The 26,536-nt window shown below is 37.8% G+C and overlaps 1 protein-coding gene across 1 annotated transcript in view; it reads right to left on the reverse strand.

Moving 5' to 3' along the window:
• Nucleotides 1–26,536, reverse strand: part of GLRA3 (glycine receptor alpha 3) — a 211,561-nt gene that overhangs the window by 92,274 nt on the left and 92,751 nt on the right. The window contains exon 9 of the mRNA XM_072952569.1: nt 12,895–13,022. Coding sequence (XP_072808670.1) covers nt 12,895–13,022 — 128 coding nt within the window. The remainder of the gene's footprint in view (nt 1–12,894; nt 13,023–26,536) is intronic.

The following is a 26,536-nucleotide window of genomic DNA, read 5'->3' on the forward strand; positions in this document are numbered from 1 at the left end:
TACAATAGAAAATTTTGATTTGGTGGATATTTTCAGAGCATTACACCCCCCAAAAATAGGATATACATTCTCTTCAACTGCACATGGAACATTTTCCAGGATTGATCATGTAGCTGGGCACAAAAGAAACCTCAACAATTTTTAGAAGATAGAAATTATCTCCAGCATCTTTACTGACCACAATGCCATGAAACTGGACATCAACAACAGAGAAACAAAGGAGCAAAAAAGGAAAGCATAGAGATTAAACAATATGCTATTAAAAAACCAATGGGTCAATGAGGAAATCAAAGCTGAAATTTAAAAATACCTTGAGACAAATGAAAATGAAAGCACAACCACACAAAATTTATGGGACACAGCAAAGGCAGTGCTAAGAGGGAAGTTTATAGTGATACAGGCCTTCCTCAAAAAAGAACAATCTCAAATAAACAATTTAACCCACCAACTAAAAGAACTAGAAAAAGAAGAACAAAAAACCCCAAAAGGCAGCAGAAGGAAGGAAATTATAAAGATCAGGGAGGAAATAAATAAAATAGAGATTAAAAAACCATAGAAAAAATCAATCAGGCCAAAAGCTGGTTTTTTGAAAAAGTAAATAAAATTGACAAACCTCTGGACAAACTCACAAAGAAGAAAAAAGAGAGAGCACAGATCAGCAACATAAGAAAGGAAAATGGAGAAATTACAACAAATAAAATAGAAATACAGAATATCATATGAGAATATTATGAAAAACTACATGGAACCAAACTGGATAAGCTAGAGGAGATGGACAAGTTTCTGGAAACATACAGTCCACCAAGACTGAATCAAGGAGAAGCTGACCATTTGAACAAACCGATCACTAGAAATGAAATCAAAATAGCAATAAAAAACCTCCCTACAAATAAAAGTCCAGGATCGAATGGCTTCACCAGGGAATTCTATCAAACATACAAAGAAGAACTCATACCAGTCCTTCTCAAACTCTTCCAGAAGATTGAAAAGGAGGGAATACTCCCAAACTCATTCTATGAAGCCATCATCACCCTGATACCAAAACTAGGCAACAACAGTACAAAAAAAGAGAATTATAGGCCAATATCACTGATGAACATAGACGCCAAAATCCTCACCAAAATATTAGCAAATAGAATTCATCAACACATAAAAAAGATTATATATCATGACCAAGTGGGGTGCATTCCAGGGACACAAGGGTGGTTCAACATACACAAATCAAACAATGTAATACATCACATCAACAAGAGAAAGGACAAAAACCACATGATCATCTCAATCGATGCAGAAAAAGCATTTGATAAAATAAAACACCCATTTTTGATAAAAACTCTCACCAAAGTGGGTATAGGGGGAACATATCTCAACATAATAAAAGCTATATATGACAAACCTACAGCCAGCATAGTACTCAACGGTGAAAAACTCAAAAGCTTCCCACCAAAATCTGGGACAAGACAAGGATGCCCACTATCACCACTCCTATTCAACATAGACTTGGAAGTCCTAGCCACAGCAATCAGGCAAGAGAGAGAAATAAAAGGGATCCAAATTGGAAAAGAAGAGGTAAAAGTGTCACTATATGCTGACGACAAGTTACTATATATAGAAAACCCTAAAAGGTCCACACAAAAACTACTAGAGCTGATCGAAGAATTCAGCAAGGTAGCAGATTACAAGATTAACGTTCAAAAATCAGTGGCATTTCTTTACACTAATGATGAATCAACAGAAAAAGAAAGTAAAGAAACAATCTCCTTTAAAATAGCACCCAAAGCAATAAAATACCTAGGAATACATCTAACCAACGAGGTGAAAAAATTACACACAGAAAACTATAAACCAGTGATGAAGGAAATTAAAGAAGACTTTAAAAAATGGAAAGATATCCCATGCTCTTGGATTGGAAGAATCAATATTGTTAAAATGGCCACACTGCCCAAGGCAATCTACAGATTTAATACAATCCCTATCAAATTACCCACAACATATTTCACAGAACTAGAACAAATCATAATAAGATTTATATGGAACCATCAAAGACCTAGAATTGCCAAAGCATTACTGAAGAGAAAGAAAGAGGCTGGAGGAATAACTCTCCCAGACTTCAGACAATACTATAGAGCTTCAGTCATAAAGATAGCATGGTATTGGTACAAAAACAGACATATAGACCAATGGAACAGAATAGAGAGCCCAGAAATGAACCCACAAACTTTTGGTCAACTCATCTTTGACAAAGGAGACAAGAATATACAATGGAATAAAGAAAGTCTCTTCAGCAAACGGTGTGGGGAAAACTGGACAGCACCATGTAAAGCAATGAAGCTAGAACACTCCCTTACACCATACACGAAAATCAACTCAAAATGGATCAAAGACTTAAACATAAGACAAGATACAATAAACCTCCTAGAAGAAAATACAGGCAAAACATTATCTGACATACATCTCAAAAATGCTCTCCTAGAACAGTCTACCCAAGCAATAGAAATAAAAGCAAGAATAAACAAATGGGACCTAATGAAACTTACAAGCTTCTGCACAGCAAAGGAAACCATAAGTAAAACAAAACGACAACCTATGAAATGGGAGAAAATTTTTGCAAATGAAACCAACAAAGGCTTGATCTCCAGAATATATAAGCAGCTCATATGACTTAATAAGAAAAAAATAAACAACCCAATCCAAAAATGGGCAGAAGACCTAAACAAGCAATTCTCCAAGGAAGAAATACAAAGGAACAATAGGCACATGAAAAAAATGCTCAATATCGCTAATTATCAGAGAAATGCAATCAAAACTACAATGAGGTATCACCTCACACCAGTCAGAATGGCCATCATTCAAAAATCCACAAATGACAAGTGCTGGAGAGGCTGTGGAGAAAAGGGAACCCTCCTACACTGCTGGTGGGAATGCAGTTTGGTGCAGCCACTATGGAAAACAGTGTGGAGATTCCTCAAAAGACTAGGAATAGACTTACCATATGACCCAGGAATCCCACTCCTGGGCATATATCCAGAAGAAACTCTACTTCAAAATGACACCTGCACCCCAATGTTCATAGCAGCACTATTTACAATAGCCAAGACATGGAAACAGCCTAAATGTCCATTGACAGATGAATGGATAAAGAAGATGTGGTATATTTATACAACGGAATACTACTCAGCCATAAAAACCGACAACATAACGCCATTTGCAACAACATGGATGCTCCTGGAGAATGTCATTCTAAGTGAAATAAGCCAGAAAGAGAAAGAAAAATACCATATGAAATTGCTCATATGTGGAATCTAAAAACAAAAACAAAAAACAAACAAAGCATAAATACAAAACAGAAATAGACTCACAGACATAGAATACAAACTTGTGGTTGCCAAGGGAGCAGTGGGTGGGAAGGGATAGACGGGATTTCAAAATTGTAGAATAGATAAACAAGATTATACTGTATAGCACAGGGAAATATACACAAGATCTTATAGTAGCTCACAGAGAAAAAAATGTGACAATGAATATATATATGTTCATGTATAACTGAAAAAGTGTGCTCTACACTGGAATTTGACACAACATTGTAAGATAATTATAAATCAATAAAAGATGTTAGAAAAATTAAAAATAAAAATGAATAAAAAAATTTTTCAAAACTTTATTGGTTATTTCTAATTATGAACATTTTTAAAAAAAAATTTTGTAGAATGAGAGATGTCTTATATGTCACTGTGTAAGAGATGAGAAAACACAGATAATTTACTCCATGATTATTTTATCCCATCAGAAAAGAAGTCTGAAGTCACAACTAACTGTTAGAAGATAATATATATAAGTTTTTTTTTACTTAATGTAAGTCTAAGGTGGTAAACTCTAAAATACACACACAAGCTGACTGGAATCCTGAAACACTAAAGCCAATCTCTCGTATTTCCCAGGCTAGTCTCTTTTTTCTCAAGAACTCTACACCTCGACGATTTTCTTTTGCTGGTAACAGCAATATGAGTCTGGGGAATATCCTTTCATTTGAGATCAATTCTGTTGTGTTTTATTGACTCACATCCTTTGCAAGAGGGAAAATACTGAAGTTTTAGTGTCGGCTTAATTCATCTTCCAATAAAGTGCGGATGGGGGTGCATGCCCGCTGGGGGACACGCCCAGCACGAGGCTGCTACTGCTGGGCTGCCTGCTCCACCTGACTGGGATCTCTTTGGCTGAAACTGGAATAAATAAGACATTGAGGAGGGGGTGATTTTCTTATTTTAATTTAGCAACGGGCAGGGGCTTAATTTTTTGGTCTTATCTTCTGAATGTAATTATTATGCATAGAATTATAGATAATATTGGTGAAAAAGAAAAGGAAAACAGCGCGGGCTTCAGTGGCCTGAAGTTAGTGATGTCTGTCCTGATGATTTCAGCATCTCTTGGGAGCAGGTGCTGTAAGGCGCATCCTAATGACTCCAGACAGGTTCTGAATGGAGCAGCATTAAGTACTGTGTTACAGGGAGGACTCCTCTGATACAGTTCTTTTCTCCCCGAAATGACATGTCTGCACAGAAGGGCAGTGGGCAAAGGAGAGGTGATTATCTTTGTTTTCACTAATCATTGGGAACACGGTGCCTCCGGCTGTATGAAGCAGATTCCAGCCCTTGCCTCTCCAGCAAGCCTCCCATCAGATGCAGGAAGCTCTTCCTAAAAGCAAAAAATGAGCCTGGTTTCAAGAATCTCAGTGTCACGTGGTAGCAGAGTAAATCACAGCGGCCTCAGGTGTAAGCTTTATTGCCTAATCCATCAGTTATCAGATGTGCTCCTTGCCTGGTGATTAGAATATACAACAATGCTATTTGATTTCCTTTTTACTACTTATTTGTGTTATGTATTCTCCTCTTCAGCAGAAAGAAACATGAATGGATTCAGGCACCAAACCTCAATTTCAGATTTCAAAAATAGAGCAGACACTCACTTAAAAGATACACATATAAGATATATACTTACATGATATATGTATGTATGTATATGAAATACAGATATGGAATTTATTTTATTTAAAAATTTTAAAAATCATATTATGGTATGAAGCAATTTAGAAAAAAAAAGTCCATTGTATTTAAAGAGAGTCTTGATCATAGAATTCAAGACCTATGATCAAGAGGCTAGATCATAGAATTTTTTCAATGGAACACCAAGGTATTTGGAATTTACTTCAAGAACACGAAGGAGCCATTACAGGTTCTTGATCATGAAAGTGCAGTAAACCAGCACAACCCGGTGAATGGTTGAATGGATGACACCAGCTGAGAGACAGACAAAACAGGAATTTATTGCAATAGTCCAGATGGGAGATAGAATGGCTCTGACCAAGGACAGTGACAGTGGAGACAGATTACAAAAATGAAATGATTACAGCTCCATCACGTTTCTAAAGCACTGTATTCTCCGCAGTAAACTTCTGGTCCACGTCAGAGCGGGGCAGAAGTCTTGGAACGGTTCTACTCTGCTAGTAATAGGTATATTCAAAAATTCTGTAGAGGATGAAGCTCAGAGAAGGTTGTAAATCTTCTGTTGCCTTTACAGACGGCACCTGTTTAGCAGTCGCTGGCCAGTCTGGTACTCCTCTGTGCCAGAGCAAAAGCTGTTACATCCACCTAATGCACTGCTATGTTTAGCAACAGAGCAGATAACTGTTATAACCTCCATATGGCGAATCGTGCCTTAAAATTGTCCACTGCATTAGCCATCGCTAGCCTCAAAAGCAGATGACAGTACTTGCAGATGTGATCAGCGGCACATTTTTCTTCTAGATGGCTCTTAAAGAAATAGACTATGGCTTTTAAATTCAGAGATGGATGAAGGCAGAATGGCAAAGTACAATGCAAAGCCTTGGCAGTTACATTATTGCTATTCATATTGGGGGGAAAAACTGTTCACCAGGCAGATCTAAGCAAACAAAGGGACAAACAAACAAACAAACAAAAATAACCCAAGTGTTTGCGGAAATGATTCTGGAGAATTTCTATTGTAATGTTGCATGAAAGCCTCACCCTTTTTAAAAACATAGAATGCAACTGAAAGATTAAATTTCAAAACAGTCCTGTTTAGTGATTTGTGTTTATTTAATTTAATTATTTATTTATTTTTTATTTTCGGGGGAAGGGGGTTAATTAGGTTTATTTATTTATTTATTTATTTTTAATTGATTTAATGGAGGGACTGGGGATTGAACCCCTGACCTCAAGCATGCTAAGCACATTCTCTACTATGGAGCTAGGCCCTCCCCCCTTGTGTTTATTTTAGATAAGTATACATATTTACAAAATCATGTAATTAGGAAAGATATTTTATTTTTAATTGGCAAATGTATTATCTGATGACTTTAAATACAGATTTTTAAATTATTTGTTAAATACTTGAAAAAATTTTTGAAAACAATGGCATAAACATCCAGTTTATTCTTCCCCTTCCCTTCCATTTCCTCTTTGAAAATGCAGTCCGAAAGCCTTTCAGTCCAACAGCACAGCAGCCCCTTCTGTGCTGGGGGTGGCTGCGGGGAGTGTGAGAAATTAGAGCAGGATGAGAAGCACATGGGTGGGGAAGGATTCCACGGTGGGGACGCTGAAGCCAGAGCGAGTCGGGCAGCCTGGTGCGAGGTATTAGAACAGGGGAAGTGAGGAGAGTGTCCACACGGGGGCATCCTGGCATGGGGAGTCAGTCTGAACAGGACCTAGGGCGTCTGTGCAAAAGGAGTGGCAGCCGACAAGGGAGCTTCATTTTATATATTAATCAAATATGTAATTATATTAAGGCTGCAATATAATTGGGAACCAGGTGTCTTACTGTCAAATGAGGGAGTTAAAATATGAAAACTCAGAAACTTGAATAAATCCATGGTAGTAGAGATATCAGTGTGAACTCATGGTTTTCAGTACGTAGAGAAGTAAATATGAATGTAAAAGTAAAGAGAGGTCAATGTAAATTAATACAAATTAAATATACATACATGTACGTGTGTATGTTTATGCATGTATGTGTATGGATATAGATGCACTCTGGCAGGCCTCAACTTGGTCAATTAATCAACGTGACCATCATCAGTAATGGTAAAAATTAACATGGGTCCACAATCCGATAAGATGCAAATAGAACACGGCATCATTTCTATCAGGATGCATTACCCGAACTGAATCTAAGAGAATGTTCTTATTTGTATGATACACGCAAGTACTGGGGCAGCAGGTCAACAACTTACCTTGAAGTGGTTCAGGAAAAAAAAAACAGTTTTGTGCTATACCTGCAAATCTTCTGTTGGTTTGCGATTGTTTTAAAAGAAAAAAAGAGAAATAACTACTACAGAGAGAATACATTAGAAAATAACAACCAACCAAAACCTAAAGATACAGGGGACAGAACTGAAATCTGTGCACGTTGCAGGTGGACATCGACAGTTCTAGAAAGGCCTGTTATTCAAGAGACTCTTCTTGTTAAAATGACCTTGTATTATGTAAAAATGCAAATAGAAAATGTACTTTTTTCAAAAAATAATTGTGAATTTTATTCAAGAACAATAGTGTCTGGATGTATAGGAATAATTAAAATGGATAGAGGAGATTCTAACGCTCTCCCGGAAAAAACATTACAGGCAGAAAAGGGGTATTAGGTACACATATCAGTCTGGGGATAGAATGTGTCACAGCAGAACAGACTGTTTGAAAACTGGATTTGTGATGTGGCAGAAAGGGATTAATATAGAGGAATATTACGAATGAAAAGACAGAAACCACAAAGACATTGTGAGGGCAAACAATGTTATTTCTAGAGAAAGAGGGTAGCCATTGGGGACAATGAAAAAAGCTTTAAAACCTGCAATAAATGTTGAAGAGGAAAGCATAATCAGGTGACTGCTGATGGGAGTCCTTTCTGCCTGGATCCAAATTAGACTTCAGGTTATCAGAGACCAACCGGGGCATAAACAACAGGGTCAGAGGAAAGAAGTCAAAACTAGAAAAAGCTGGTAAAATAGTCCAATGAAGCCAGATTTTATTGTCTGTGGATGTGCTTTTATTTGCTATTCAATTGCTTTTTAAACTGGCTTCTAGTTTCAAATGATACAAGAAAAAAAATCAATTCACTGTGTTGTACACCTGAAACTCATGTAATGGTGTATGCTCATTATAACAACAACAACAAAAAAGTGACAAGGGGAAAAACATGGAAACAATAAGGCAAGGGGACACTGTATTTTCAGTCTTGTGAACTACCGCACAAAAAAACTGAGTTCAGTATTATCAGGCGGACAGTGTCTCCACTCCATACTTCTGTCTGATGAGCTTCTGTGATGGGTCCCTTGGTACCTGACAATAGAAAGGCTGATCTTTCTCTCCTTTTGTTTAAGCATCTCCTGACAGGCCTTGGATTTAGCTTGTAGGCATGTAAATATCGCAAAAATATCTAACTATATTTTATTTATATTTCAATATTGGCCATTGAGCAATGGTCAAAAATTATAACTTCCTTTTACTCAGTAAAGTGAAGCAGTGTTGAATTTGCTTAATTTGGAAGTGGAGTTGTGAGAGGGTCCCCTAATGAAAAAAAGTTTTGAATCTTGACAAAAGGTGAAAAACCAAGTATTGTTTTTATTATTTTTGGTAATCAAGAGCAGCATGCACTTACTTTTCTGATATTTAGAGTATAGGTATTTTGAAAACTATAGAAAGGAGAAAATCTCCCCCTTTTTTCTCTTCCTTTAAGGCCTCTGGGGAGTTCGAACTGATTCTCCTAATCTCAATAAAAAAAAAAATCTACTTAAGTCTAAACTGGCTTGGTTATCAGCTAGTTTCTAGGTATGTGTTTTTTATTCAAAAAAGAGAAACAGTGCTTGTTTTAAGCAATACCAAACCCTCGGAGTCCTTTTCTGGCCTTGCACAAAAATAATAACAACTAATCACATTTAAGATGGTTTAAAGTTTCCTTTGCTGGATAAATGATTGAAATAATAAAATAAAAGTAAACTTCCCAGTGAACAAGTAGGGCACTGGGACCAGTAACGTGTGGTTAGTAATTTAACTGTATTTTTATTAAGAAACTGTTGGGTCTGTTTCTATGTTTTTAAATGTTCATAGACATTTAAAAATAGAATACATTTTCCTCTTTAATTTTCAGTAAAAACAAAGCAATACTTCTGAATCCCTGACTAGAGAGTCACCATAGCAAATCCACTAATTACTGATTGTGTCTTGTTTACTCACATGATACTTATATGTTTTTCAAGCTCAATTCAAAGTTTGTTCTCAACCTAATGTCAGGGAACCTGCTTTCCTTCAATTTGTAAAAGATCCTCATAATGCTGAAATTTCTCATTTCCATTTGTATATAATACCCCTTAGGCTGAACTATTTCTCACGATTGCTTTCAGTGTTTTTCTCCTGCAGAGGTAAAAATATTTGTGCCCAAAATGACTAAAAACAAATCAAGAAATGTAATCCACAGTCTAAATGTTAAGTTCATTTTGAAGTTGAAGCAATTCATAATTTTATACCTTTAATTATCTACAAACATTACTTCTATCTTTTTCTCCCACTTGCTATTTGTTAGTATTCTCTAATTAATTCTTACACCACTGCTAAGCAATTCTTTTCTTTTTCCTCCCATAAGAACAAATTTAGGAAAAAAAATTATTGTAGACTATATTGCTTTTCTTTTCAACTTTAATAATGAAAACAGCTTACCTGGATCACGTGGAAAAGTGTGTATTCTTATAACTTAGGTTATTTTCTTTATTGAATAAAATAATATTTAATTATTTTAGGGGCATGGGAACAGCTCTCTAATCTTTTACTCTAAATTAAATACAGGACATATTGTGGTTCTGGATAATCCACATACAACTCTTATAAATACGTTGCTTCTCAACTATACTAAACAGAAGAATAAAAAGGGGCACTCTCAAATTGATCATTATACTCTTGTCAATAAATTTAAGTAAGATTTGGTAGATGAAATAAATTCTTAAATGTTATCAGTGACGTTTAGTTATCCAGACCCTTCCCCAGTACCTAAATTCAACAAATGTTAGATTCTTTACAATATAGAGAGTCTTTCTGTAGGGAATTTAAAATATGGGAAGGTTTTCTGCCAGCCCTAAAGAAGCTTCCATTCCAGTTAGTGAGAATATATATATATATATATATGTCTATATTAGCGTTTCCTCAATGGAGATGTAATTTCCTACAATGAGTCATCATGTCAAGCACAGGCAAGTCTCAGATACACTGTGGGTTTTGGTTCCAGACCACCACAATAAACTGAATATTGTGATAAAAATCACAAAACTCTTGGTTTCCCAGTGCATATAAAAGCTATGTTTACACTATATTGTAGTCTGGTAAGTTTGTGATAGCATTATGAATTTAAAAAGTACATATCTTAATTAAAAAATGCTTTCTTGCTAACCACTCATCTGAGCCTTCAGCAAGTTGCATTCTTTGCTGGTGGAGGGTCTTGCCTCGGATGTTGAAGGCTGCCGACTGATCGGGGTGGGGGTTGCTGAAGGTGGGGTGTCTGTGGAAATTTCTTAAAATAAGACAACACTGAAGTCTGCTGCATGAACTGACTCTGCCTTTTGTGACTGGCTCCTCCGGAGCAGGCAGTGCTGCTTGAGAGCATTTTAGTCACAATAGAACTTCTTTCAAAACTGGAGCCCATCCTCTCAGACCCTGCTGCTGCTTTGCAAACTAAGTTTAGGTCATGTTCTAAATCCTTTGTTGTCACTTCAACAGCCTTCACAGCATCTCCACCAGGAGTGGTTTCCTTCTCAAGAAACCACTTTCTCTGCTCACCCACAAGAGGCAACTCCTCAACTGCTACAGTTTATCCTGAGATTGGAGCAGTTCGGTCCCATCTTCAGTCTCCACTTCTAATTCTAGTTCTCTGGCTGCTTCCACCACATTGGCAGTTACTTCCTCCACGGAAGCCTTAACCCTCTCAAAGTCATCCATGATGGTTGGAGTCAACATCTTCCAAACTCCTGTTCATGCTGACATTTGGACCTCTTCCCCTGAATCACAAATGTTCTTAGTGGCATCTAGAGTGATGAATCCTTTCCAGAAAGTTTTCAAATGACTTTGCCCAGCTCCATCAGAGAAATCACTGCCTGTGATAGCTACGGCCTTATAAAGTGTATTTTTTAAACACTAAGACTTCGACGTTGAAATGACTCTTTGATGTTGTGTTAGGAGGCATGAAAACAATGTGAATCTCACACATCTCCATCAGAGCTCTTGGGTGACAGGTGCATTGTCAATGAGCAGTAATAATTTATTTTATTTTATTTTATTTTATTTTATTTTTTTTTTCAGCAGTAATATTTTAAAAGGAAGCTTTTTTTTTTCCTGAGCAGTAGGTCTCAAAAGTGGGCTTAAAATATTCAGTAAATCATGTTGCAAACAGAAGTGCTATCATCCAGGCTTTGTGGTTCCAACCATAGAGCACAGGTAGAATAGATTTAGCATCATTCTTAAGGGCCCTAGGACTTCTGGGATGATAAATGAGCATTGGCTTCAACTGCAAGTCACCGGCCGCGCTAGCCCCTAACAGGAGAGTCAGCCCTGCCTTTGAAGCTTTGAGGCCGGGCACTGACTTCTCCTCTGTAGCTATGGAAGCCCTAGATGGCATCTTCTTCCAGCGTAAGGCTGTTTCACCTACACTGAAAATCTGCTGTCCAGCGCAGCCACCTTCGTGAATGCTTCTAGCTGGGTCTCCTGGACACCTTGCTGCAGCCTCTGCATCACACTGGCTGCTTCACCTGCCCTTCTGTGTTATGGAGACGGCTTCTTCCCTTCAACCTCATGGACCACCCTCTGCTGGCCTCAGATCTCTTTTCTGCAGCTTCCTCACCTCCCTCAGCCTCACAGAATTGAAGAGAGCGAGGGCCTGGCTCCAGATTAGGCTTTGGCTTCAGGGAAGGTTGGGGCTGTTTTTATCTTCTATCCAGGCCACACAAACTTTCTCCATATCAGCAATAAGAATGTTTGGCTTTCTTATGATTCACAAGTTCACTGGCAAAGCGCTTTTAGTTTCCTTCAAGAACTTTTCCCTTGCATCCACACCTTGGCTAATTGATGTAACAAGTCTTTGGGCTTGTCTCGGCATTTGACATGCCTTCCTCGGTAAATTTAATCATTTCTAGCTTTTAATTTAAAGTGCGAGATGTGCAACTCTTCCCTTCACTTGAACACTTAGAGGCCATTGTAGGGTTATTAATTAGCCTAATTTCCAGGAATAGGGAGGCCCAAGGAGAGGAGGAGAGACGGGGGAAGGGCCAGTTGATGGAGCGGTCAGAACACAGACATTTATTGATTAATTTGCCATCTTGTATGGGTACAGTTCATGGTGTCCCCAGATAATTACAATAGTAACACCAATGATCACTGATCACAGATCACCATAACAAATATAACCACAACCAGAGAAGCTTCAAATATTGTGAGAATTACCAAAATGGGACACAGAGACATGAAGTGAGCCAACGTTATTGGAAAAATGGTGCCAAGAGACTTGCTGTATGCAGGGCTGCCACACACCTTCGATTTATTTTAAAAAAAAAAAGGTAATATCTTTGAAGCACAATAAAGTGAAGTACAATAGAAGGGGGAGTCCTGTATTTTTCCTCTAACTGTATTGTAACAATTAGAGAAAAAAAAATCACTATTGGTCCAAAAAAGACAAAGTATGGTAGCTATGAATATGAGAACATATTTCTTCTTTGTCTTTGACTAATATAGTACTTGGAAGGTTGTTGGAAATAAGCATTAGAATTTGGGGGGAAATCAGTTTGAAACTTTATCTTGTTTAATCATATTGAAAACACATTCCACATAGAGGAGGAAGCCGAACAATTACCTTTAAAATTGGGTCTGATTCGTGCGTCATACCCTGACGTCCTCCCCATTAGCTTGTCCAGAAAGTCAGAAGGTGACATCGGTGCGCTTCGAGATCTTGCACTATCTGTTTCTTTTGTTGCAACCAAACTACAAATGAGAAAAAAAATATACAGAGTTGACCCCAAAAAACAAAAAAAGTGTTCCTAACAGCTGTTACTTAGAAATACAAAATAAAAATGCTAAGCAAAAAAACCTTTGAGAACAAACAAAAAAGGTTTTATACACTATATAGTGAATATTATCATAATAGTAGTCAGGGATGTATAAAATTTACAGTCAAAATTTATAAGTTTTCACATGGATTCAGCCCAAAGGTCAGAGGCGACAATATTTCGTGTCAAGTCTAGAAACAAAGCCACTCTAAATCATTAGGGTTTCAAAATTAGTGTTTACTCAAACTTGATTTCTGATTGCAATTTTTAGCTAAAATTATCCTAAGTGATTCAGGCATCAGAAAATATGAATGTTCAGCTGATACGTGACTCTTACTGCTTTTATAGAGGGAAAAGAATCACCTGTAGGGCTTTGGGAGTTTTTCTTAATAATAATAAAACTGTCCTACAGATTAAACAGCAGTGTCCTTCCCTTCAGTTACAGCGAGCGCTTCCTGTGTTAGTAACATGCTCAGGTAAACTCATCCTGCTTTCACTCTGTGCCGCTCTTCTGCAGGACATTTTGTCCAGATCTAAAACTTGTGATGGAGACTGAGAAAGTACCATAAATGCAGTCTGTGCACTTGGCTGTTACCTGGTGAGACCCTGTGTCTGGGAAAAGGGACAGGGTCATTGCATTTTTTTCCATTCGAACCTTTCCCTTCTTATGCAGCTGCTCATCCCAGGAGCCCGCAGGTGTGACGGCACCCCTGCCCTGCTCCTTATTTATCTAGGTTGATCCACAGGAGGCCTGGGCCTGCCTGCTAACATCGAATGTTTCTTTTTACCCACAGAGCTTCGCTCAGGAAGGTGAAGCAGACTTTCTGGGCACACATGTTTGAAATATATATATTCAAGCTGATGTTACTTCCTGGAGACTGTCAATCATCACCTCCTCCCAGCTCTGTCACTCAGCTCAGAGCACTGCCTGCACCTCTGTGGTCACTCTCAGCAGTATCAAGTTAGGAAATTCCTCCTGCCAGGATTCCCAGCAAATAGTGACAGTGAGCTTAGAGCCATCACCACTAAACTGTCTACCACATACATTATAATCAGTAATTTATAAACACAGCTGTGAAATGCAACATGAATGATAAAGTGGGAATGGTGTCCCTGAAAGCACAGCATCACAGCGAACAGCACCCACTAACTACTGCCTAGTCCTGGACATGCTGAGTCACGTATCTTCCCGGTGACTCTCACTCTGTCTTTCTTGCTTCCTCTCCAAGTAGGGGAGAAGCTTCTCTTGCTGTTCTGCAGGTTCCACATTACTTTGCAAACCTTTACCTCTGATATTACTGGTCAGTTGATCTCCTTGCCGTTGTGATCTCTGGAAAGTTTATTCTAATGTCATCATCATCACCATGAAAAGGAAAAAAACAAAACAAAACTACTCCCTTCTCAGTAACTCCAGAACTGTCCTCTACCACCTGCTTTTAAGTCACTTTTCTCTGTCCTCTCAAGCAGGACTTGCTCATTTTCCATGGCCCAAGAACATACTGCTGCTTCTAAGCCATTCCTTTTATTTTCTCTGCAAAATCCTTCCTTTCAGTTGTCAGAAAATGCATTTCTATATTCTCTTACCAAAAAATTAAACCAACCTACCCAGATCTGAACTAATAATATTCTGCCCCTCAGCTGTTAAAAAATAACCCATAACTACGGGCGCTGAAGTGACAGTCCCTCACGTTTGCACTGAAGCGGGCAGGTTATCATAGGCCATCTGGGTATGTTGCTGCCCGCAATGGCGTGTTTCCTTCTGAGAGAGATGCTGCAGTGCATTTGATGGCAGGCAGAAGAGAGGAGGCAATGTGGCCACAAAGGCAGAGATCAGTGTGATGCGGCCACAGCCGAGGGAAGCCAATGGTCAACAGAGGCTGGAAGGGCTGGAAGAGGAAGGGACAGATTTTCCCTTAGAACCTCTGAAGGACTGTGGGCCTGTTCACACCTCACATCTTGTTTTGGGCCCAGTGAACTGATTTTAGACTTCTGGCCTCCAGAACTGTGGGAAAAAAATGATTTTCTGTTGTTTTAAGCCACGCAGTTAGTAGCAAATTGTTACAGCTGTCACAGGAAACCGGTAGGAGCTTTCCAGTGAACTTTTCATTTCAGTCACTCTACTTTTCAACTCAAGAATTACTCTTCTGTTCTTTTGTAATTTCTGCCTCTCTGTTGGTATTTTGTGTTTGGTGAGATTTTATTGTCATTCTTTCTTTTCAGTTTTTCGGGCATGGCTTCCTTTAGTTCTTTGAATGTATTTGAAATAGCTGATTTAAAGTCTTTGTGTAGTATTTGACGTTTCTGAACTAATGCTGTGAAGCCTACCTTCCTTCGTGTATATGACCACGGGAACATCCGCTCAGTGAGGTTACAGAACCGCTAATAACTGCACAGGGATTTTCTTAAATTCCTAGTGCCAGTAAGTCTCCCAGCATTTCCCGGGGGCCCTGTGTTCACGGAGTCAGGCTTCAACACTGAGTCAGGCAGCTGACAAATCTGCCTTAGCCCTAACCGCCTATTTGCACAGGGCCCAAGGCCACCGGAGTTGAGAGCTCAGGGTCTTCTCGGAACTTCCCCGAGCACGCGCACAGCCCTGGGTGTACTCGTTTGCTAGGCCTTTCTTAGCAAAGTGTCACGGCCCAGGGGGGCTTACACAACAGAAATTAATTTTCTCACAATTCTGGAGGCCAGGAGTCCAAGATCAAGTTGTTGGCAGGGTGAGTTTCCCCTAAGCGCCTCCCTCCTTGCCTTGCAGATGGCCACCTTCTCTGCGCTTTCACATGGCCCTTCCTCTCTGTGTGTCTGTCCTAATCTCTTCCTAGAAGGACCCCAGTCAGATTAGATTAGGGTCCACCAATACGACCGCATGATACCGTAATTACCTACAAATAAAGTCGCGTCTGGAGACATTGGGAGTTAGAGCTTCACCGTGGGAACTTTGGCAGGATGCGTTCAGCCCTTCGCACTGGCCGCTCACAGCCCCGTGCGCATGCGTGGACTTCTAGCTGCCTGGGACTACAGGGAGCTTTTCCAGACGCCTAGGGACTTACCTTCCACTGCTGCTTCTTTTACGCTTTCTGGCTAGTCTGTTCTTTTCATCCACGGTTCTCTACTGCCTCAGGTACCCGTGAAATTAAACAACTGGCAAAATCCCCAGGAAAAAGCTTTTTCAAACTGAGTGAGCTCCAAGTTAGGTGAAATAAAAGCAGTCTCACAAGTGGGGTCTTCCAGAAAAACCTTCAGATGGGTCAAATAATGACGATTTTCCAAGAATATTGTTTTAAAGGTATTCGGACTCCATTCTGTCCCCTCTGGTGGCTGCCGGCTGCTTTTTTTTTTTTTTTTTTTTAACTGTAATTGCAACCTACTGGTTTACAATGCTACTGCGGGACTGGAGAGACGGGGTGGGAACAGGGCAAGTTAGACCGCGAGAAATCCCACTCTTCTTCCCAAGATTCAGGTGTTCTTCCCGATTAAACTACTTCATGGATTCCTGCAAGTCTCTGATTAATCACAAGAGTTCTGAAAAAGCTGACTGTCACCTTTTTGACAGTTTTCTCACTGCTATTATGGAGGAGACGATTTACGGAGGTCACTGTTCTACTAATTTTGCTCAGATCACCGCTCTGACCATGTTTCCCTAGGTTTCTTTTTCTATTTGTTTTATTGTATTTGTGTTTCAAAGAACAACACTCCTCAAAGCTCCAGCCATCTTCTCTCTCTGGATAATTGCATTTCCTCCCATAGTAACAGCTAACTCCCATAATACTATTTGTATCTTTTTTTGCAAGTAATATAAAGATTTGCTTTTAAAAGAAAAGATACAAAGATTACCATTTGGGTCTCCCCAAAATGAATAGTCAACAATTGTAACTGACTAAGTATCAGTAAATATTCTATTAATAGAAGAGAGAGGAGAGGGAGAGAAAGAGAGACAGAGACAGACAGACAGAGTGAGAAAGGAAGAAAGAGTTAAATTCGCCATGACAAGTGTTGACTGGGCATTTTCAAAATTTGGTTACGTTTTTCCAGCTATATGAAGCCTTAGATAGCACGATAAAGAAACAAAATTATGAAGGGCAGCAAATGGAATTAAGATTTACACTGCATGTCTACAATTTTAACAAAGTGAAATTAATTTGATTTCTTTAGGCAGATAAATACCAAATTTTAAAAAATAATGGATTGCATTCATATAGTACCTATCTTTCAGAAAATCTGCCTTTTCTTAATAGCTTTTTTAACTTCCTTATAAAATAAATTTTTTCAAATTTTACATCTAACATTAATCTTAAAATGGAATAAGAACATTTTAAAAAACCACATCTGCTCATCTCCTATCAAGCAATCATTTATTTATTGTAATGGGCTATTATAAAAGTTTGATATTTGAACTAATGTGAGGAATAAGGTATTGGATAGTTTCCAGGAGTGAAGTTAGAGATGTCCATTGTGTATAGGTTTTTTTTGGGGGGGGTGGAGGTATTTAGTTTTACTTGTTTACTATTTTTTTAATGGAGGTACTGGGGATTGAAGCCAGGACCTCATGCATGCTAAGCGTGCACTCGACCACTGAGCTATACCCTCCCCGTCTACTTTTTCTTTAATTATTACTCCACACTCTAGCAGTGGTCAACACTGACATGCTAATGCTATGTGATGTACTTGCTGTCATATGTCATCATGCTACCTAAGAATCCCTGGAATTCTGCACACCTATATGAAGATAACAGGGTTAGACAGTCACCATGTAAGATCTTCTGTAGTTAATGTGATATGATTCTACTCATGGGCATTTCTTCACTTGACCTTGAACACCGTGGAGATAACAGCACAGCAGTTGTGTGCTGTGCTCTACCTGCTTTTTCTGTGTGTGCCAAAGAGCTGAATGCAAGCAAGATAATTTACCCCCATCTCACCAGATCAGTAGAGAGCCTCTTCCACAAAGAACACACACACATTTGATGTGCATTGTCCCAAATTCCAGGTTGAATATTTCAGATTCTATTACCAAGCACTGTCTGCTCCCAACGTCTCAACTTACTTGAATAATTAAATAATAAAATCAAGATTATTATTGTCTCAATAAAATAAAATAATTCTTGATCTTCATTAAAATAAATAACTGATTCCTATTTACTTTTTTAATCTTAATTTTTTGACATATTCAAAAAATAACTGGGCTACTACAATAATGACATAGTCATGCCCTCCTGAAATCTGACCTGACATTATTTGTTTTAAAATTTCATTTGAAATACATTCTTATTGCCAAAAATGTTATATACATATTATACACATTTTACATATGTGCTCTTTGAAATTATTCGGGCATGATGCCAGGTTCTTTGGAAAGCATTGATAATGGTTGTTAAATAAATGAATGAATGAGGTTCAGTATTTAGTCTTTGATATATACACATGTATATATAATATCCTTAGCATTCAACTATTTTAAAGGTGAAACAACATTTTTAAAGGTTATTATAAAACGTTTTTAATGACCCATCTGCTGTTGAAATAGTTTCTATTAAAAATATGAATTTTCATTATTTATGCAATTAGCAATTAAAATAAGCTGAAGAAAGGAAAATACAACATTTCCTGTCACTACCATAGTCTAGGATGGAAGAAATATATCACCAGTAAATGATCTTAGAAAGCTGAGTCATTTCCTCTCACACCAGGAAATCTATTAAAATCATCTATATTCTAAAATAAATGTATTTTACAGTCAAATGTGCTATTATTTTTCTATTTTTAACACTGAAAATTTTAAAATTACTAAACCTTTAAATTAAACAAGAAATTATAGTTATTTTGACATGATACTTAAAAATTCATAAAATCACTAATGTAATTTAATTAATGAGTTGAGAAGAAAACATGAAATCACTTTGGACTGGGAGGGAGTGAGGGTAGGTTGGGTGAGATAAATCATTTAAAAAATACAATACACAATTTTTATAAGCCTTTTATAAACTGAGAGATTCATTAACAATAGAATTATACTGCGTTTTTGCTATATGAAAGTGTCCTTTCTCATGCCATAATGTGTTTAAATATCTGTTAAATGCTGAAACAATGAATTTTGAGTTCTCATATAATGTATTAGGTGCGAAGCACTCTGCTAGGAATGGTAGAGTATACATAACACAAATCTGATTCTGCAGAGTGTTCACAGTTCAGTTGGTTACTCTGTCTGGGCCCATCTGGAGTCTACTGGGAATCCTTGGAAAGTATCAGGGCACAGAAGCTGGGAAGTGAGATTATAGTGAGGGGAATGGGAGGCCGGCTCCCTTTTTCCTGCCACTTTAAGCAAAATCTTCAAACCTGTTATAACCCTTTGAAGAATATGAAAATGAATATATGTATGTATATGCATGGCTGGGACATTGTGCTGTACACCAGAAATGGACACACTGTAACTGACTGTACTTCAATTAAAATTTAAAAAAAAAATAAAAATAACCCTTTTATAACAGGGAGTCACAACCACAATCTACAGAATAATGCCTATTAAAAATGAGAAAATTCTGAGCAGAGGAAGAGTCGAAATTTCTCTGCTAGTTATGTCTCCTTCAATGACACAAGAGCCATTCAACAACTTAGAGACAATTGATTTTATTTCTAAAGGTTCATAGCTTTGACTCAAAAGGAATTATTGTCAGCAAAACTGCATTGAGTATTTGGCTAAAAAGCATTTCTACACAGTCTACCCCTTCCTCTTCTGAAAATGGTGGAGGCTGTGGCTTTGGGAAGACTTCCCATAACCCACAACGCTTGCTTTGGTGTATTTCTCCCGGAACGTTCTTGGCTGAGGCTAACACCACGTGCATATTAACAGACTGTCTTCAGAGGACTGTAATCATTTAAGAGAGCTTATGGTAATAAATACATACATAGTATGAGGGCATGTGACCAGATTGGACTCTGATTTTTAAATAGCCAATATCATCTATACATACACATTCGACAACAGCTTTTTATAAGTTAAAATTCAGGGTAGAGGGAGGCAATGGAAGAAATCTGAGATGAATTTGGAATGGATTTTGGATAAAAAACCTTATTTATTGTCAAGCACTTTTTTGGGGGGTCTAAATCTCCTACTTTCAACAAAGATGTCATATTTATAGCAACTTACTAATGTTGTTGGTAAATTACTCATGATCAGTACTTCTGAAAGAAGCAGCTTTGGATATTTTAGAAGTCTTTTATTTATGAAAAGCTCAGAAAATATCTGCGCTAATTTGCCTGCCACCCACACTTGGCTCTTTTTCCCTATGCTGTTCCAAATACCGAATTTACTATTAACTTTTCTAGGATATGCGGACTCACACAGTCCCATCAATGAACATTTTTTTAAAATTTAAGTATTATACATGTTCTTATTTTTATAAAGACATGCCACTTGAAAGTTCAGAGACTTCAATTTCTGAGAGACTGGCAGAAACCTATTTTATTAAGCATTGAAGTCGAATATCAAAGTTCATCAAAAAGGTAAGTCCCCCACCTTTTACCCCTCTGTTCCTCTCAATGAGACAAGAAAGTAAAATATAACCACTTTTGGAGGACAGAAATAACCCCTGAATATGGATGCTTTAAAAATTAATAAAGTTGTCAGTACTTATTTAACTCTGCTAAATGCACCTTAAAATTGAGAGAAAATATGAAAACTGTAATTGGGAAACAAGACGTGGGTTGAGATGAGTCTTGGCATGTGGGACCACAATCTCTGTGCATCTTTTTTCAAGGTTGATTTGCACAGAAGGAACAGTGACCAGTAAGGAAGAAATCAGTGTCCAGACTCCCGTAGGTGGAGAAGGTTTGGGGTGTAAGGGAGAAAGACAGTAGACAACATACTGTATCTCTTTATAAGCCAATCCTGTAGGGTTACAATTCTTTGTGAAAAAAAAAAATTGTCACAGTTATTACTTGGAACTTTCTGAGTTGTAGGAACAAACAAGTTATATTTCAAGCCCCACTTTGAAAACTAAAACACACAATGAAAGAGATGAGCATCCTTCCACTTCTTTATGGCCTCAGCCTATTTATGGGAGAACTGAAGGGAAACTGGGACATCTGGGAACAACGTGAAGTTTTGAGCATCTTACTCTAAAGCGTCCTGCTTTAGAAGAGGAAGCACTGTTTGCCATGATGACACAGGCAGTGAAGCAGGCTTTAGGTTGATTGTTTGATATTAATTATTTTAAAAGGAGGCCAAAGTGGAAGAATATAAAGGACTTTTCTAGAATAGCTTTTGAGACTCAGAGAAATAGCTAAAAATTAACAGGGTTCTGGGATCTTGATTCTTGCCCCTGTGGGCAAAGTACCCGTGAAATATGATTATCTTTTTAACGTGATCTCATTTCTCCCTGCTTTTTGAGGCCTGGGCTATTTTAATTAACCTAACAATAAAAATGGTAGCTTCCTCCTGTCTCTCAGGCACATTATTCATATGTATATGAACAACTTTTCATAACAACTTTTCTAGTTAGATATTATTACCTATGTATTACAGATGAAGAATGTAAGGTCTAGAGAGGTTTTTTGCCAGGCCACTCAGATATTAAATTTATAAGCCAATACTTTAAATTTAAATTGTAATTTTTTATTGAAGTACAGTTGATTTATAATGTTGTGTTAGCTTCAGGTGTATAGCAAAGTGATTCAGTTTTATATATACATATGTATATGTACATATATTCTTTGTGAGATTCTTTTCCATTATAGGTTTTACAAGACAGTGAATATAGTTCCCTGTGCTATACAGTAGGTCCTTATTGTTTATTTATTTTAAATATAGTAGTGTATATGTTAATCCCAAATTCCTAATTTATCCCTCCCAATAAGCCACTGGATACAACTAGACAAGATTAAAAAAAAAAAAACTGCACTGGAGAGCTAAAAACACAGTGAAAAATCAGTCACACAGCTAAGACCTAAGACAAAGGAAGCTCACAGAAGTAAGCCAGGTGCTTAGAGCTGCGTTTCCCTTAGGGGTGGCAATGAACTTCAGAGTCGTAGCTGAGTGGTTAACAACGGGTGCACAAGTTTTGAAAGCTTTCTGGATTTAGGGGGACAAACAGGAGTGAACTCCTACGAGTTGGTTGGCGGTCTCAAAGAATTACAGCTGATGAGTAAAAATGAACCAGAAATACAGAAGCCTTAGCAGGAAGCTAAGCATAGCCTGGAATCGTCTCACTTTCTGAAACTGGAATAAAATAATCACAGATTGCCAACAACCTAGCTCTCTGATAAAAGAAAACATAAATGAAACTCCTGCTATTTCCACACCAACCTGTTTCTTTCCATTCTTTTCGAACTTGGTTAATGGCAACTCCATCTTTGCTTTTCTCAGGATGAAAATCTTTGACATTCATCCCTTGACTCCTCCGTTATCTCACATATCCTATCCATCCAGCTGGCCCTCCCTGCTAATTTTATCCATAATCCAACCACATCTCACCTCTTCAGCTTCTCTCGTACAACCTCCCACTAGCTATTATCTTTGCCTGCAATACTCATTGGTGTTCTGTTCAGCTGATTAAATTCTACTCATCTTTATGATCTTGGTTTAAACATCACTTCCTCAAGAAGCCTTACCTATGCTCTCTCATTTTGCAAAATCATGCTACAGTATTTCTCAGATTTGTCTCTCATCTACAGCACTTGTTGCAATGGTAATTGTAATTTGTAACAGGATTAATCAATCAATGTCTATCTCCTACTTTGTAAGGTCTACTATTCAAGGAATATATCATGACTGTTCCATGTGTTTTAATAGCCCCAGAAGTATTCCAGAGCATCCACAGTAACTAACTGGATAAATATTTTTGAAATGAATTTAACTAAAAATAATGATGGAGAGATCAAACGTCAGAATATGACCTTCCGATTCTAGCAATATAATCAGTGCTTATGTACATTAGGGCTTATTAGGAGCGTCTGTATTCAGTGTTTGCTAGTTGTCAGTGATAAATTACATGTTGTCTGCGTGTTTGTAGGTGAAGGGTTAATATAGGGTGATGACGAGGGATAGGGTGGGGAAGGAGGACTCCGTTCAACAGTAAAAACAAATGACAGAGGATTAGTGTAGACATCTAAGGCTTCTTAACTCTAATCTTTATACAATTTTGTTCGTTTTATCTCCAAAATTTATTTTTGTCTTAAAGTCACTCATTTTCACTAAACACTTTGAAAACACTGTGCTCAAAACTCATGCTAATTGTTGCAACTTCTGTTATAACTTCTCTGGAAACTGTCTATTCTCATGGGAGGCTGTTTACTTCTGTATACTTTTGGCATCAGCTTATTTCAAACCAAAGAACTGAAAGGCCATATAACACAGCTAATTAACTCACTGATTCGTAGCTTCTTGATGACTTATTTATTTTAAAGAAAACTAATTAAGCATTTCAGAAACACTGAAAATTACCTAGAATAGACTTAATAGTTCTTATTATGTGTCCAGTGCATGAGATAATTAAAGGGAAGTCATCATGATACAATGGTTGAGGCTCCAGATGGGCAGCCAGGAGGCGTGCATTTTGTTTAGTTTTGTCATTAACTAGTTGTTCTGCCTTGGGCAAGCCAGATACTTTTTCACCAAAATAAAAAGGGAGGTTGAAAGTGGCACACGTTTTTCACCGAAAATACAGTAAAGCAAATGACACATTCCACACATATGTTTCCAAAAAAATGCAAAGTTCTTATGCCAGTGTTTGGATTTTGCCCTTTGACAGCATGATTCTTTGCAGCAGGGATGTTTTTAATTGAAATAAAGAGAAATTCACTCAAGCCAATTTATATAATGGTATACCAGCATCTCATGAAACCCAAGTGTAGAAAATGTAGGTAAGCCTCAGGAAATACTGAGCACCATAAAGAAAAAGGTCTGACAGACACATCCCAGCTCATGGATTCAACTCATGGCTGAATTGCAGGTGTGGGAATCACTGGACACACTTGTTCACTGTTCTTCCTTAAACAATTTCTCATGCAGTACATTCAGTTTTCAGAAATCAACTACTGAATGAATATTTAAAGCACTTTGGGTTTTATACTGCCTTTAGAGCAAACTTTGGTTTCAGTTTTTGTATTCTAGCATGATTTTAAATAATTCAAAAGAAGTCTATCAATTTGTGTAAACTCACTGAACAATTCTAGGAGTAGGGGCTACTGAAACAGCAGTCCAGAATTTCAGGTAGGAAAAGACTGAAGGACACAGATACAAAGCAAATTATCTTAGAATCTGTGGTGTCACGGGAAGGACAGAGACTGAAAGAATGTTAGTGTGTCTGGAATAGAGCCAAGGATCTTCACCACAGTAACCAGCGGGGCTGGACAGGGCTGTAGGTACCGGATCACTCAGCGCCTCGGAAATCATGTGGACTTTCGTCTTTATTGCTCCCACTAGGAGACAGTTCCAGCGGTCAAAGTGAGAGCTGAGGATAGTTTGAGTAATTTCTACTTGCAGCGGGGTTGGAGAAGAGAAGAGGAATCTAAAAGATTTATATCATCACTGATATCATCCACAAAACTGAGTGATGGTTTGGTGTTGGACGCCAACGAGAAAAAACGTTTCAAGCATGACTGTGATGGTTTTAAAAATGCTTAATCAAGTTGTTTGACCCTCCTCCCTTCAAAGTGTGGAGCCTAATTTCCCTCCTCTTGAAGGTTTCCTTTACAAAGTAGCTTCCTGATGACGTGGGAATTCCGTAGTTTGGTCATAAAAGGCATTGAAAAGGCATTGCTACTTCCACTCAGCTCTCTTTTGGATCATGCAGTCTTCCCTCGGTCACTCAGGTAGCTACCTGTAAGAAAATGACAGCTTCTACTGATAGAATTCACCAATTTTCCAGTCATTTTACTGAGCCACCTTTGAAATCAGATTCTCTGCCCCCGTCAAGCCTTCACATGGCTGCAACCACCGCTGACATCATGACAGGTGACCTCATGAAAGACTCTGAGCTATTACACCTGCTTAAGCTGTTCCTGAGTTTCTGACCCACAGAATCTTCGAGGCTAATCAATATTCCTTGTCGTTTTAAGCCACTAAATTTCAGTATAATGTGTTATGCAGCAATAGTTAAGTAATGTGTTAACTCTTAGCTTTCTGGCTTGAGCAACTGTATGTATGGAAATACTCACTGATGTAGGACTGTGTGAAGAGGGGGACCAGATTCTGGAGTTATGATCATGTGTTCAGTTTTGGACCTGCTGAATTAAAGCATGGTTTTCAAACACCTAAGAGAAGCTTATCTACTACAATAGGTTATCTGTATTGAGAAACACAAATTTGCAATGATATTTTACAGGTTGGTTTCTTTGAGAATTTTTCATAAGCATGCTGGAACCTGAGGGCCGTCACTTTCCACTCCTTCCACCTAGAACAGCCTCCTCTAGGTCCCACTTTACTGTCCCCTGATCACCTTCAAGTCTTCAGTCAAATGACACCTTCTCAAAAGGTCTCACTGAATCACTCAGCTAAAAACATCTTCTCTTCTCACATTTTCTCTCTTCCCTTTCTGCTTTACTGTTATCTAAAATACTATTTTTTCACTTATTTATTTTGATGCTTTCCTCTACTAGAAGATAACTTCATAAAAGCAGGGATATTTGCTCATTTATAGCTGTATCCCTGAAACCTGGAACATTGATTGGCAAATAGATGTTACATAACTATTCTTGGAATAAGTGAATAAATGGCACTTGAAATATGTTATGAGATGGAGAAATAATATATATTTTTTAGACCAAGAAGAGTTGGAACTCAATAAACTTTCAATAGCTCATATGTTTTATTATTGTTATTCTCGTAGAAGTCTTCAAGAGAGTGGGTTATGTTTCCCCAGTGACACTCTCTGACAAAGTTGGTGATTCAACTCTTTCAACTTTAGTGTAGCTCCAGAGGGCAATAAAAGCACCCTTTATTTGATTTAGAACTCACTGTCTCTCCGGAAGGTAGAGCACATGGAGTCTTTGTCTGGATGCTACTTTATATTTCCTCTGAGGAAAAGTGTCCTCCTGGAAAAGATCAGGTGAAAGTTATAGCAAAGACTTCTGAAGTTTACAGTTCATGTTCTTACTCCATTTAAACATTTCTGATAACTCATTGTTTTTAATCTGAGAAGTTCAAAGTTGTTAATCAGGTATTTACAATCAGTATGTTTAAAATTATAAACTTAAATCTGTACCTTTATACACATACATCATCACACTAATAGCTGTAGGCATAAGCCCTTCGGTAAAACTAGGTTTAATTCCCCCAAAATGGCAACAAAAGCAGGTTTTTTAAAAATGTAAGAATAAACCAAAGAAATTCAAAATTCTTATGGAAGAGTAAAATGAGCAGATTACCAAGATAAGGCAAAGAAGAGTATTTGTTTCTCAAGATTTTGTTTTATATGTAGAACATATATGTGTGTAAGTATATACATGTTATTT

The sequence above is a fragment of the Vicugna pacos genome, chromosome 31 (genome assembly GCF_048564905.1).
Source record: "Vicugna pacos chromosome 31, VicPac4, whole genome shotgun sequence".
NCBI classification, from domain to species: Eukaryota; Metazoa; Chordata; class Mammalia; order Artiodactyla; family Camelidae; genus Vicugna; species Vicugna pacos.